The following is a 12,105-nucleotide window of genomic DNA, read 5'->3' on the forward strand; positions in this document are numbered from 1 at the left end:
TCATTACAAGGTACACTCCCTGACTGGGAGCTGGTGGAGGTCCAGGGAGAAGTGCGGGGCAGCCTTTAAACGAGTCACAGCCCCGAATGAGACAGCGATTGCCAGGAAAGAAGCTGAAATGCTTGACTAGCACAAAGGCTGCGGGGATTTTCCCTCTCTCTTAAAAAAAACACACGCGCACACACACACACACACGCACACACACACACACCGAAAAGACCCAGTGGAAAAAAAAAGTGATGAGCTGTGAGGCAGGCAGCGGGTCCTACGCAGCCCGGCCCAGGGCGACTGCGCAGGGCTCATTTGTTTAAATTTGCACCTGTCGGCTGCCACCTTCCTATAGGTGCCGCCTGGGAGTTTCTCAGAGTCAGACCACGAGTGGCCAGTTTGGGGACAAACAGCTACAGCTATGAACTACCCCTTAACCCTGGACATGGACTTCATCATCAACTACAACCTGGAGGACCTGGTGAGTAGGGACAAACGGTTGCCCAGGCCCTAGTTGGAATTCTAAATATGTTGTGCCCAGGGCCCCAGGAAGAGGGGACGGCTGTGGAGTCCCCTCCCACTCTGCATAGACAGAATCTAGACAGACCCATGGGCCCATTCCGTGACGGAGCAGATAAGCAGAGCCGGTGCCTTACCCAGACGCCCTTTAGTGGGAGCGGAGGTGGGGGTTCAGCTCTGGCCTGGGACCGGTCCGTGGCCTGCCTGCTTTCCCTGCCTCTCAGGGCTGATGTAGGACTCAGACTGGGAAGGGCTCTGGAGGCTCCTTAATCTCGGGGGGCTGGCACGTGCTCACCTCTTGCTGGACAGTTCTATCAGGGGGCACTCCGTTCTGCTGAGGACTTGATCTCAGCCCCACACTGGCGTGCGGTCTGGCCGAGAAAAGATAAACGATCCCCAGACACTCTCAGACCATCATCATTGCTCAGCGGGAAGGTCTGAGCCCGGGCAGTCAGCACGAGAGAGCACCCGGGGGCCACGGCCGGGGCAGGGGTCCAAGTTGGTGAGAGGACTCTGTTCATCCTAGAAATGTCTTAGAACACGGTGCGGCCTCCCCGCAGGCCCGGCCCCCGCGCTCCGGTGCTTGGGGGGCTGAGAACAGGTCCCGGCCTCACTCTGCCCCACCCCAGCCTTTCCCGTGAAGCAAGTGGTTCCGTGGGCTGGGTGGTCACTGGATCCCAGAGAATGTGTGTGTGGAGCATCTAACCAGAGACCCCAGGACTCCTGCTTGCAGGCAGCAGAGGACTGTCTTAGGGATCTTCTGGAAACTTCTTTGTGGTCTTTTCTCCCCTCCCCCACGGCCAATGGCACTTCTGGGCTGGACTATGAAGGAACCAAACCCTTTCTCCTCACCCTCCAGCTCCCCTGGTTGGAGTCCATACTGTAGCTCCATCCACCCTGTCCTCAGACTTGCTGGAAAGGCCTGCCTCTCGCCTGCCTGGGTCCCGGGACATGGGAGAGAAGCCGAGGGAAGGGCTAGCTGCCCGACGTCTGGCCTAAGCCCCGGACAACAGTCGAGCCAGAACCATCAGTCTAATCAGACCCCGTGAAAAGGAAGCAGCCTCTTCTCCAAACATTATTCAACGCCTCACGACAGCTGAGCACCTGCCAGGCACAGGGCTTAGCGCAGGGCCCTGCGTGGGTGCCTGGGCCTCCTGCCCACGAAGCCGGTCGTGAGCTCAAGCACAGTCCGGGCAATACCCTGCATCAGACTAAACCCCTACAGCCCTGACCGCCCCGGGCCCCCTGAGTAGGTTACTGGGTGTCTTCCTCTGCTCCCAGCTTCGAGCTGACCACCAGCCCTGACCCAGTTGGCTGTCAGGAACCTGCGACAGGCCCGGCTGGTCCCGGCTTCTGAGAACCCTCACGATTTCCCCTAACTGCTCGCCTCGCTCCACTGCGTGACCTACTAGACAGGTGGTGGCTGGGGGCAGGGAGACCAGGGGCAGGTCCCATCTACCAGTGGACCCACAGCCCAGGGCAGGCGCCTGGGGACTGCTTCTGTCACACTTCAAACGAGTGGTCTCAGGCCAAATGTCCCAGTGACCCAGTGACTCAGTCAGGGACCATCTAGGGCGGCTGTGGGGCTCGTCTGCAACCAGCTCCCAGCGCCTGGCGTCACCTTCCCTAGCTCCTGGGCGCACCTCCGGGCTGTGGCCCCCCGAAGCACGGACCCCCACCCCCGCTGACGGCCTTTCTGACTGTCCCTGTGCGAGACCCTCGGTAGCAGAGTAGAAGGATCTTGCACGAAGTTGCTTCTCAATAAGTATGGATTGGTTTGCGATTTATCGAAGGTCTTAGCTCTCTGTTTCTCTATGCGTTAGTCCAGCTTCAATGCCCGCTGCCTGCTGCCCACCCCCCCCCCCCCGGCCTTGCCCCCAACGCATGCTCCCGGTCCCAGAGCCCTGGTCTCCACGCTCCATGGCTGAGTAAGACCCGGGGCTCGAGGCCGTCAGCCCCGTGCCTGCGGTCACCCTGCGTCCTTTCCCCTCTGGACACCTAAGCGGCAGGCCAGCAGCTTATAGGCCCGCCCTCTGGAGCTGGCTGCGGACTCCCACAAGGGGAGGCTCCACAGGGAGCACAGCAAGAAGCCCAAGTGTCAGGGCTGAGCAGCCGGCCGGGGCGGGCGTGCCAGGACCCGTCCTGCTGGGAAGGGCAGATGGAGCAAAGCCTGGTCCACAGGCACCTGGATCTGAGAGCAGGAGCCTCCTCCTGACAGAACCCGGAGCTGGGCCACCTACAGGCGGGGGAGGGCATCTAAACAGCACCTCTGGCCCCACCCTGCATCCACCCAGGGGGGTAGCGACTACAGAGCAGGGAGAAGCTCGCCCATCCCCAGCTCCTGACCCCTGACCCCTGGCCCCTCGCCAGGGACAGCCCCATAAACTCTGGCTCCAGTGTGATCAGAGCAGCACAGGCTGCAGAGCCCGTCCACGTGCCATCTCCTCTCATCTCACCCTGGAGGTGCGACAAAGACCCCAAACCGGTGCGAGCGTTTCTGGGCTTTATCTTGGGGGGAAGGAAGGAGCCCCTGCAATGAGCTCAAAAGTCCCAGAAGAACCCCAGTGGAGGAGGCCCCCTGGGTGTGATGGGAGGAGTTGGAGATGAGGGAGACCAGGGCCAGCCTGGGGAGGGTCAGCACCGGGGCATCTGGGCTCAGGCACAGACCGCAGCCCCCTTAGGAACTCTCGCCGCCTCGAGTCTGGTCCACTCTGGAGCAACGGCCCACAAAGGGGCCCGGCGTTCTCACTGAGAACCAGGACCCAGGCCCGGTGAGTGTCCTCTCGGAGCGATCGGTCCTGACCCAGGCCGAGGCTTCGAGAGGCTGCTGTGCACACCCAGAAGGCATCAACCTGTCCCTCGGGCTGCGTGGCTCTGTCTCCAAAGTGCAAATTGGTGTGGGGCGCCCAAGGGGACCCCTAAACCTAAAGACTCAGTGCGGAAGTAGGGATAGTCTAAAGTCTCCCCTCAGAACCACAGCCAGAGTCGTACCCTGTTCCTAAGAGCTAAAACCCGTAAGCCTGCAGGCTTGCTCCTGACGGGGTGTGTGTGTGGGGGGGGGGGGGGTAGGGTGCGAGGAGAGGAGAAGCTTGGCAAAGGGCAAGCCAGTGACCCAGGTGTTCTTTGGGGGAGTCCGATCCTCCAAAGGAAGAGTGGGGGCCCTGGCCAGTGTTGCTCAGTGGGTAGAGCTTCAGCCTGGGAACTGAAGGGTCCCAGGTTTGATTCTGGTCAAGGGCACATGCCAGGGTTGCAGACTCGAGCCCCAGTAGGAGGTGTGCAGGAGGCAGCCGATCAATGATTCTCATCATTGGTGTTTCTCTCTCTCCCTCTCCCTTCCTCTCTGAAATCAATACAAATATATTCAAAGGAAGAGTGTGGTGAGGGATACAGGCCTCTGTCTCACCCTCAGCCCAGGCCCATTCTTCCAGACTCCAGCCCCTCCTCAAGGGTAGAATGAGAGACGCACGGGCTGACTCCACTCACAGCTCCCGCCTCTCGGCTGGGCTATCCAGACGGACACGTGCACAGAGGCACACGTGTGCTCCCTGTGGTCAGCCGTGGTCTACACCTGTGTGTAGCTGCTCTGCCCCGGGAGTCCCGGCGCGGCCCCTTGCCCCCAACTCGGGGCTGAGAAGCAGGGTCAGGCTGGGGCATTCATTGGCTGCAGGACAGACCAGTGAGAAAACAGAACAGCTCCCACTCAGGTCCGAGCCACACGAAGGTCAGGCTGAGACCCAGCCCCGCCCTGGGCGGGGTGGCAGCCAGGGGATCCACGCAGCTAGGAGCTGGGAGCAAAGGCCGCTGGAGGGCAGGGCAAAGCCTTCCTTCTGGAGTAGGAATCCCTTCCCACACACGGGGGCTCAGCTTCCTCTTCCTCCCAAGAACCCTCCGACGTTGGACAGTGCTGCCTGTTAAAAGGTTCTTTCTCCTCTGCCTGAGCCCCTGACCCCAGCCTCTGCCCGTTCCTCCTGCTCAGCCCTCTGAGCCTCACACCACAAGCCCAGCTTTCCCTCTCGCCCACGGGGCTCTTGTCAGTCCTCGAAGAAGATAGTTCTCCGAGACTCACGTCTCCTCTTTACCCCCGGATGAGAATGTCCCCCCACTGCCAGCTGCCCACTCGTGTTGAGACCAAACAACATGGGCTGGGGCCGGACGCCACCTGCAGGCTTCTGTTCACCTGGGGCAGGGCAGGGCCTTTGTTCTGCTGGGGCCACGTGGGTATTTATAACCTCATTCCCAGGCCACACAAAATTATCAACTTAGCCCGGCCAGCGTGGCTCAGTGGTTGAGCTTCGACCTATGAACCAGGAGGTCACAGTTCGATTCCTGGTCAGGGCACATGCCCAGGTTGTGGGCTTGATCCCCAGTGTGAGGCATGCAGGAGGCAGCCGATTGATGATTCTCTCTCATCATTGCTGTTTCTATCTCTCTCTCCCACTTCCTCCTTCTCTTAAATCGATTTTTAAAAAAATTATCGACTTAAAAATTAGCCTGCTCTATTTGGTCAAATATTCAGTTAACTCACCCCTAACACCTTGGCAGGGCCAGACCAAAAGATTCTGTGGGCCTCGCATGCCCGGCCGGACGTTCCCCACCCCTGCCTAGAGTGAGGTCACAGTAGCACTTCCGGTAGCCATGCCACCCCCTGACTCACTTACACTCTCAGTCAACAAACTCTCAGGTCCTCTTCTCAAGCACTGTCACTGAGCCAGATCTCCCCGCGCTTGTCTCTGCCCAGCTGAGGCCTGAACCCTGAGTCTAGCGCTCTCTTCTTTCCTATCAGTTCCATCTGGTCAGTGTGTGCTCCCAGTCCAGCGTGGAGAGGACTCTGCCTTATCCTGGAGTGTCCCCCAACCTGTCGCCCAAGCCAGGGCGGAGAGTGTGAGAGAGGAGCGGGTCCAGGCCTGTCCCTGGGGCAGCCCCGGGCCCTGCCCACCTGCTTTCAGAGTCCCAGGCCGCATGTGTGCTTGCCTTCCTTGGGGCCTGGGTCCCTGGCCAATGTGTAAGGTTGTTGTCCACCAGGTACCTACCTACACCCCAGACTACTGTGGCCCCACCTAGGCACATTTGTACCTATACAGGGTGCATGCTGCTGCCATAGAGTGTGTGCATGCATGAGAGTGTGTGAGTGCATGCAGGAGAGTTGTGCATGCATTAGAGTGTGAGTGCATGAGTGGTGTGCATGCATTAGAGTGTGTGTATGAGAGTGTGTGCATGCATGAGAGTGTGTGTGTATGAGAGTGTGTGCATGCATGAGAGTGTGTGCACGCATGAGTGTGTGCACGCATGAGAATGTAGAAGAGGAGAGGATAGGTTACTGCTGGGCCAATTGCCGGCATGTGCTGCTTCTGGGTGTAAGTTTTGGAGAGCGCCCTTCTGTATTCCACTCCTCCTGGTATTCAGAATTCCTGATTCTTCACCGCCTACCAGGCCAGAGCCAACATTGCTGGGTTTGAGGAAGGATGGAGTGCCTGACCCCCCGGGTATGGGAAGTGGTTTCTAGACCAGCTTCCTCACCGGCCACTCCCAAGCCCTCAAACCAGCTGTTTGGTGGGCTGTTTGATGCTCCTGCCAAGATGTGCTGCCAACTCCCAGCACCCGCAGAACAGTGTCCTTGTATCCCCTCCTGCCCGAGCGCTGTGCCAAGCAAATCCCTCCCGGCCAGGAAGGAGATACAGACCCTCCCTGCAACCTGCATCAAAAGCTGGGTTCCTGGGAGAGGGGCCTCTGGGGTCCCAGGCCGTCCCACTGTGCTGGCTTTAAGTGAAAACAAGCGAATCCACCAGGACGCTTTCGAGAGGGAGGACTGAATGCTTCTCAGAAAGGGCTTCTGGCGGGACGGGCGGCTGTACCCAAGCTCTCCCCTGGGCCAGGGACGCTGGGCTCCCAGCACAGCCAGTGCAGGCCAAGCCCAGCCCCACGGGCTATTCCCAGCTCTGCCTCCCTTCGGCCTCTGAACTGCATTGCTGTGCGTGGATTCCAGGATGAGTCAAATGGTTGTGTTCAGGAACGACGCTGGGAATTGCTTGTAATATGGAGAGAGGACCCGAGGCAGGCTAGACTCTGCAGGGCACTGGAGGAAGCAAGAGCTGCAGAGGGTGACAAGCAGTGTCCGAATGTCCCCTGGGACGCAGAGACTTTTCTAGGTCCCAGGATAAAGGGCCCAGCCCACTCTGGGGCACTGTTCTCAGAGCCGCTCAGGACACGCCTGCTGCACGGCCTCGAGAGTGAAATGCGCCTCGTGAGGGGGCTACAGAGGCCTGGCCCGCGTGGCTCCGCGGGTGAGCATTGACCTGTGAACCAGGAGGTCACGTTCCATTCCTGGTCAGGATACATGTCCGGGCTGTGGGCTCCATCCCCAGTGTGGGGCATGCAGGAGGCAGCCGATCCATGATTCTCTCTCATCATTGATGTTTCTCTCTCTCCCTCTCCCTTCCTCTCTGAAATCATTAAAAATAAAAATAAAAGAGCTGGCCACGCAGGGAGGGAGCAGGTGCCCGCCCTGGTCCTGTGGCAAAGGCGCACGTCCTGTAAGAAGGGAAGATGTGCAGCCAAAGGAAGAGCCCCAAGGAAGAGCCGGGAGGGATGGCGGAGGCGCTGGAGCGGGCCTTGGCCTTGGCCTTGACGGCCCCGGCATCAGGCTCAGTCAGGAAGGACTGCTCAGCCAAAGGAAGCGTGGGGCCAAGTGTTGGAGACCAGGATGTGCTGGGTGTCCGGGCAGGCAGGCTAAAGCCATAAAGTGAAATGTGAGGTTTCAAAGGTCAGAGGAAGGTGTTTTGTTGAAAGTTAAAGTCCCTTTGGGGACATTTAGACCTCACCCTGCAATTCCAGGGTTTTCAAATGAAAATAGAACCATTTCCTTAAACAAAAGCCTTAGTGGGAAACACCCCCTTAGTGGAGGAGCCTGGTGTAAAGGAAGGAGTGGGGGCTGGAGGCTGCCCCCTCCCCCCCTCCCCGCAGAAGCCCCCCGGACCCTCTGCGGAGTGCCGCATGGCATGGCAGTGTAGCAAGAGGGCTGGCTCTCTTCCCCTGAGAGAACTGGAGGTGAACCCCACTGCTTCCTGAGCCCACATTGCATCCCATGTGTGAATGCATGACGGTGGCTTACTCCAGTCTTTTTTTTCTTTTAAAATCCTTATTGTTGAAAGTATTACATATGCCCCCTTTTTCCCTCATTCATCTCCCCCCCCCCGCCCCCCAATTGCCTGTGTCCGTGGGTTATGCATATACGCATATGACTTCATTGGTCGATCTCTTTCCCCCTCGCCCACCCTCCCGGCCTTCCCTCTGAGTGATGCTTCTATGCCTCTAGGTCTATTCTTGGTCATCAGTTCCTGTTGCTCATTAGATCCCACATATGAGTGAGATCCTGTGATACTCGTCTCTCTCTCTGACTGACTTGTTTTGCTCAGGGTCATGCTCTCTGGGTCCAAGGCTTACTCGATCTTGAGGCACTTTCTCACAAACATGACTTTCCTCATCATTGGTTTTGCTATTCAGTGTGAAATTGGGAAAAACAGAAAAATAAAAAACCCGCTGTTTACAGGTAAACCGGGAACCAGCAGGACCCTGGTGCGATGGGGATTCGGGTTGGAAAATCCCTCCTCTGTGTAGGAGCCAGGCAGAGTGAAGACCCACAGGGGAACACTGGTCCCCAGCATTAGGGTGTCGGTGGGATGGAGGGGATGGCAGAGGGATGGGGGGCAGAGGGTCTGCCATGGTACGAATGTATCCCCTCACCCACTTCTCCAGAGTCACCTGCCCCAGGGACCAGAAGGAAAAGACCCCGATTGGGGGACGGGAACTGGGGCCCCTGGGGCGACCTCACTCTCCGGAAGGAGGGCAGCGCGGGACCCCAGAACCGGGCTGCCAGGACCTCTCCCAGCCGCTCCCTCCCTGGGATCCTTGATGACAGGCAGTGTCTTTTGTAACCGACATTCATTGGTTATCACTGGTTTTGAAAATGCCATAGAGAGAGGCCTGGTGAGGGGAGAGGCGGGAAGGACAGCGCTGGGGAGGGAGGTGGAGCAGGTGCAGGGGGCCAGCTGTGAGTGAAAGGTATGAAAAGGCACAGCCAACCCCCCCTCTTCCTTTGTGGTTAGCTGGGTAAGCAACCTGAGTGCCGGGGAGGGGGAGGGGGCGGAGAGGAAGAGGAGGAGGAGGAGGAAGCTGGGGCAGGGGAGCACGGACAGAGTGGGCACACCCCCTTCCCTGGGAACAGGCTCCTCCCTCCCTCCCCCTGGGCCTGGTCTCCCTCCCTTCCTCTTGCTTCTGAGGCTTCCAGGGGAGCAGAGAGGAGCCTGGAGCTCTAGTGATGGGAGTGTCCTGGAGGGAAGCCCAGGCCCTGCCCCTGGTGGTGGAGGCACTGGCTCTGGAGTTAGATCAAGTGGTTCAAACAGACTGATCTTGGGCAAGACGCCTTGGAAAACTAGGAACATCACCTGCCTGAGCCTGTTGTTAGACGAATGGAAATGGAGGCTGTTACTGCAGCTTCACGGACACTGAAGGCAGACGAGAAGAGAGGGCACCAAGAGGGGGCCAGCAGCCCTGGGCAGCACCGTCCCTTTGGGGAGTCGGACTCTAGGCTTTACGAATGGAACAGACAGCTCTGGCCCCGCTGGAGCCATTCCCACTCTGGAGTCTGGATTCCAGCCCCGAGCCGCACCTCCACACGCGGGGACACAGACAGGGGGTAGCTTTCGGGGCACAGCCCGCCAGAGGCCGTGCAGCATGCCACACCTGTGTGTCCTTTCATCTCCATCACTCCCCTGAGCCATCAGTCCCTTTTATTAATTTTAAAAATATATTTTTGATTTCAGAGAGGAAGGGAGAGGGAGAGAGAGAAACATCAATGATGAGAGAGAATCATGGATCGGCTGCCTCCTGCACGCCCCCTCCTGGGGATCAAGCCCACAACCTGGGCATGTGCCCTGACTGGGAATTGAACCGTGACCTCCTAGTTCATAGGTTGATGCTCAACCACTGAGCCACAGCAGCCGGGCCAATCGGCCTCTTTTACAGATGAAAACTGAAGTGGGAAAAGGCGCTCAGAGAGATGTGGTCAAGGACACCGAGGGAAGTTGGGGTGTGGTCAGTGGGACACCAGGGAGTGCAGGCAAGAGCAGTCAGTCGGGGATCAGGACAATCTGTGGGGAGTCGGGGCCCCTCTCCAGGGAGCAAGGCGGGTCCTCAGTTCTCTGCCTTCCTGTCTCCTTACTCCTGCGACCCAAGGAACTAGGAAACTACAGCGACAGCACAGAGACCGCCCCCGTGGAAAACCACATCTGCTCAGCGGCCGAGGGGCCCCTCCTGACCTCCTTCAAGGCCGTGTTCATGCCCGTGGCCTACGGCCTGGTCTTCCTCCTGGGGCTGACGGGCAACATCCTGGTGCTGGCGGTACTGGAGCGGCACCGGCACACGCGCAGCTCCACCGAGACCTTCCTGTTCCACCTGGCGGCGGCCGACCTGCTGCTGGTGCTCATCCTGCCCTTCGCCGTGGCCGAGGGCTCGGTGGGCTGGGTCCTGGGCGCCGTCCCCTGCAAGGCCGTGATCGCGCTGCACAAGGTCAATTTCTACTGCAGCAGCCTGCTGCTGGCCTGTGTGGCCGTGGACCGCTACCTGGCCATCGTGCTCGCCGTCCACGCCTACCGCCACCGCCGCCGCCTCTCTGTCCACGCCACCTGCGCCGCCGTCTGGCTGGCGGGCTGTCTCCTGGCCCTGCCCGAGCTGCTCTTCGCCAAGGTCAGCCAGCCCTCGCGCAACACCTCGCTGCCGCTCTGCACCTTCTCGCAGGAGAGCCGCGCCGAGGCCCGCGCCTGGTTCACCGCCCGCTTCCTCTACCACTTCGGCGGCTTCCTGCTGCCCATGCTGGTGATGGGCTGGTGCTACTCGGGGGTGGTGCGCAGGCTGTGCCAGGCCCAGCGGCGCCCGCAGCACCAGAAGGCGGTCAGGGTGGCCATCCTGGTGACGAGCGTCTTCTTCCTCTGCTGGTCGCCCTACCACGTGGCCATCTTCCTGGACACCCTGTCCCGGCTGCGGGCCGTGGGCGGCAGCTGTGCGCTGCGCGGCTATCTGTCCGTGGCCATCACCGTGGGCGAGTTCCTGGGCCTGGCCCACTGCTGCCTCAACCCCGTCCTCTACACGTTCGCAGGGGTCAAGTTCCGCAGTGACCTGTCGCGGGTGCTGGCCAAGCTGGGCTGCGCGGGGCCCGCCGCCCTCTGCCAGTTCCTCCCCGCCTGGCGCAAGAGCAGCCTCTCGGAGTCGGAGAACGCCACCTCCCTCACCACCTTCTAGGTCCCAGCCCCCCTTTCTGCTTTGACTTTCTTGAGGGGCACCCTGACTCTGGGAATTTCGCGGGAATGGGATCCCAAGAGCTCGCCTGGCCAGAGAGGCGGCCGACGCTGCCTCCGGGACATCCCTGCCGACTCTCCTCCCCAGGGCTGGGCTGCGTCCAGGGAGGGAAAGCAGCCCCACGGTCCAAAAGGCACTGTGCCCAGCTGAGTCGCCCGGGCTGAGGGGGCCCCGCCCGCTTCCTCATCTGAACCACCCAAAACTCGAGAAACAGGTTTGCTTCTGTCTTCACCAAAGTGGGGAGCCATCAACCCCCAGAATGCACCACTCTCACAGGCCGCCTCCCGCCCGCCCCGAAGGCAACGCTGAGCTGCGGGTTGGAGGTGGAGGCTGAGGAAAGGCAGGTGTGGCCTCAGCCTGATTCAGCCTCGGACACACGGACCCCTCCCGCCCGCAGGAAGCTCAGACCGATTCAACCCCGGCAGCTGTCCCCGGCTCTGACCACACTGTCCCTGGGCCAGCTCCGTGTCCCTGGGCCCCGGGAGGGCAGGCGCGTGCACCTCGGAGCAGCCAGTGTCCCAGGGAACTCAGGCCGAGCCAGCGGAAAGGAGCCTCGGGCGGGGTGGGGGGGGAATCTCCTGCCCCCACCCCAAGGAGGGACTTTCTACACCAAAGCCGCCACCTCCTCTGCCCGGTGGGTCTGGGCACTGATGCAGGAGGCAGGCGGGTGGCTCCCTGCCCCTCCGGGGAAGTGACTCAGCCAGGAGGGTCCCCACCACAGCAGGAAGGTCAGGACAATATGCAGACCTGAGGGGAAAGCCAGAGAGAAGCCTCTGGAAGCCAACTCCCCAGCCCCCCGGAGGCCAGGCCGGGCACAGGCCCCAGGCAGCGGCCCTGCCCTGGAGGCTGCTCTTCAGAGGGAACCGCGGAAGTTGCTCTCGCACTGCTTGCTCGCCCACCGGCCCACCGGCCTCCCCCCTGCCCCCAGCCTTCGGTCCGACTGGAGTGGGAGAGCCAGGCCCCTGCTCCTGCCCGGGCACATCTGAGCTGCCCACTCCCACGCAGGCCAATCGGCCACATTCCCGAGGAGGCCCCACGAGGGGAGTCAGAGCTTTTGTCTCCCGGCATCCAACAGCAAGCTGGTCGGCGGAGCCAGACATGGAAGCAAAGAGGCAAGAGATCAGATTTTACATTTTCTTTTTAATAAAAAGGCACCTATAAAACAGGTCAATACAGTACAGGCAGCACAGAGACCCCCGGAACAAGCCTAAAAATTGTTTCAAAATAAAAACCCAAAGGATGTCTTCA

At 60.2% G+C, this 12,105-nt stretch overlaps 1 protein-coding gene across 1 annotated transcript; it reads left to right on the plus strand.

Moving 5' to 3' along the window:
* Positions 1 to 357: 357 nt before the first annotated feature.
* CXCR5 (C-X-C motif chemokine receptor 5) lies at positions 358 to 12,105 on the plus strand. Its single transcript, XM_070426195.1, has 2 exons — positions 358 to 469; positions 9,739 to 12,105. Exons 1-2 carry the CDS (start codon positions 410 to 412, stop codon positions 10,798 to 10,800), a joined length of 1,122 nt encoding a protein of 373 aa, XP_070282296.1. The 5' UTR covers positions 358 to 409; the 3' UTR covers positions 10,801 to 12,105.

The sequence above is a fragment of the Myotis yumanensis genome, unplaced genomic scaffold (assembly GCF_028538775.1).
Source record: "Myotis yumanensis isolate MYYU_CA2020_CCGP unplaced genomic scaffold, mMyoYum1.0.hap1 SCAF_10, whole genome shotgun sequence".
NCBI classification, from domain to species: domain Eukaryota; kingdom Metazoa; phylum Chordata; class Mammalia; order Chiroptera; family Vespertilionidae; genus Myotis; species Myotis yumanensis.

What these genes read in the sequence shown, in the direction of transcription:
- CXCR5 (XM_070426195.1), top strand. Translation starts at nt 410, where the DNA reads ATGAACTACCCCTTAACCCTGGACATGGACTTCATCATCAACTACAAC. An exon ending in ACTACAACCTGGAGGACCTG is followed by an intron (nt 470 to 9,738) that starts GTGAGTAGGGAC and finishes CTGCGACCCAAG; the next exon opens with GAACTAGGAAACTACAGCGA.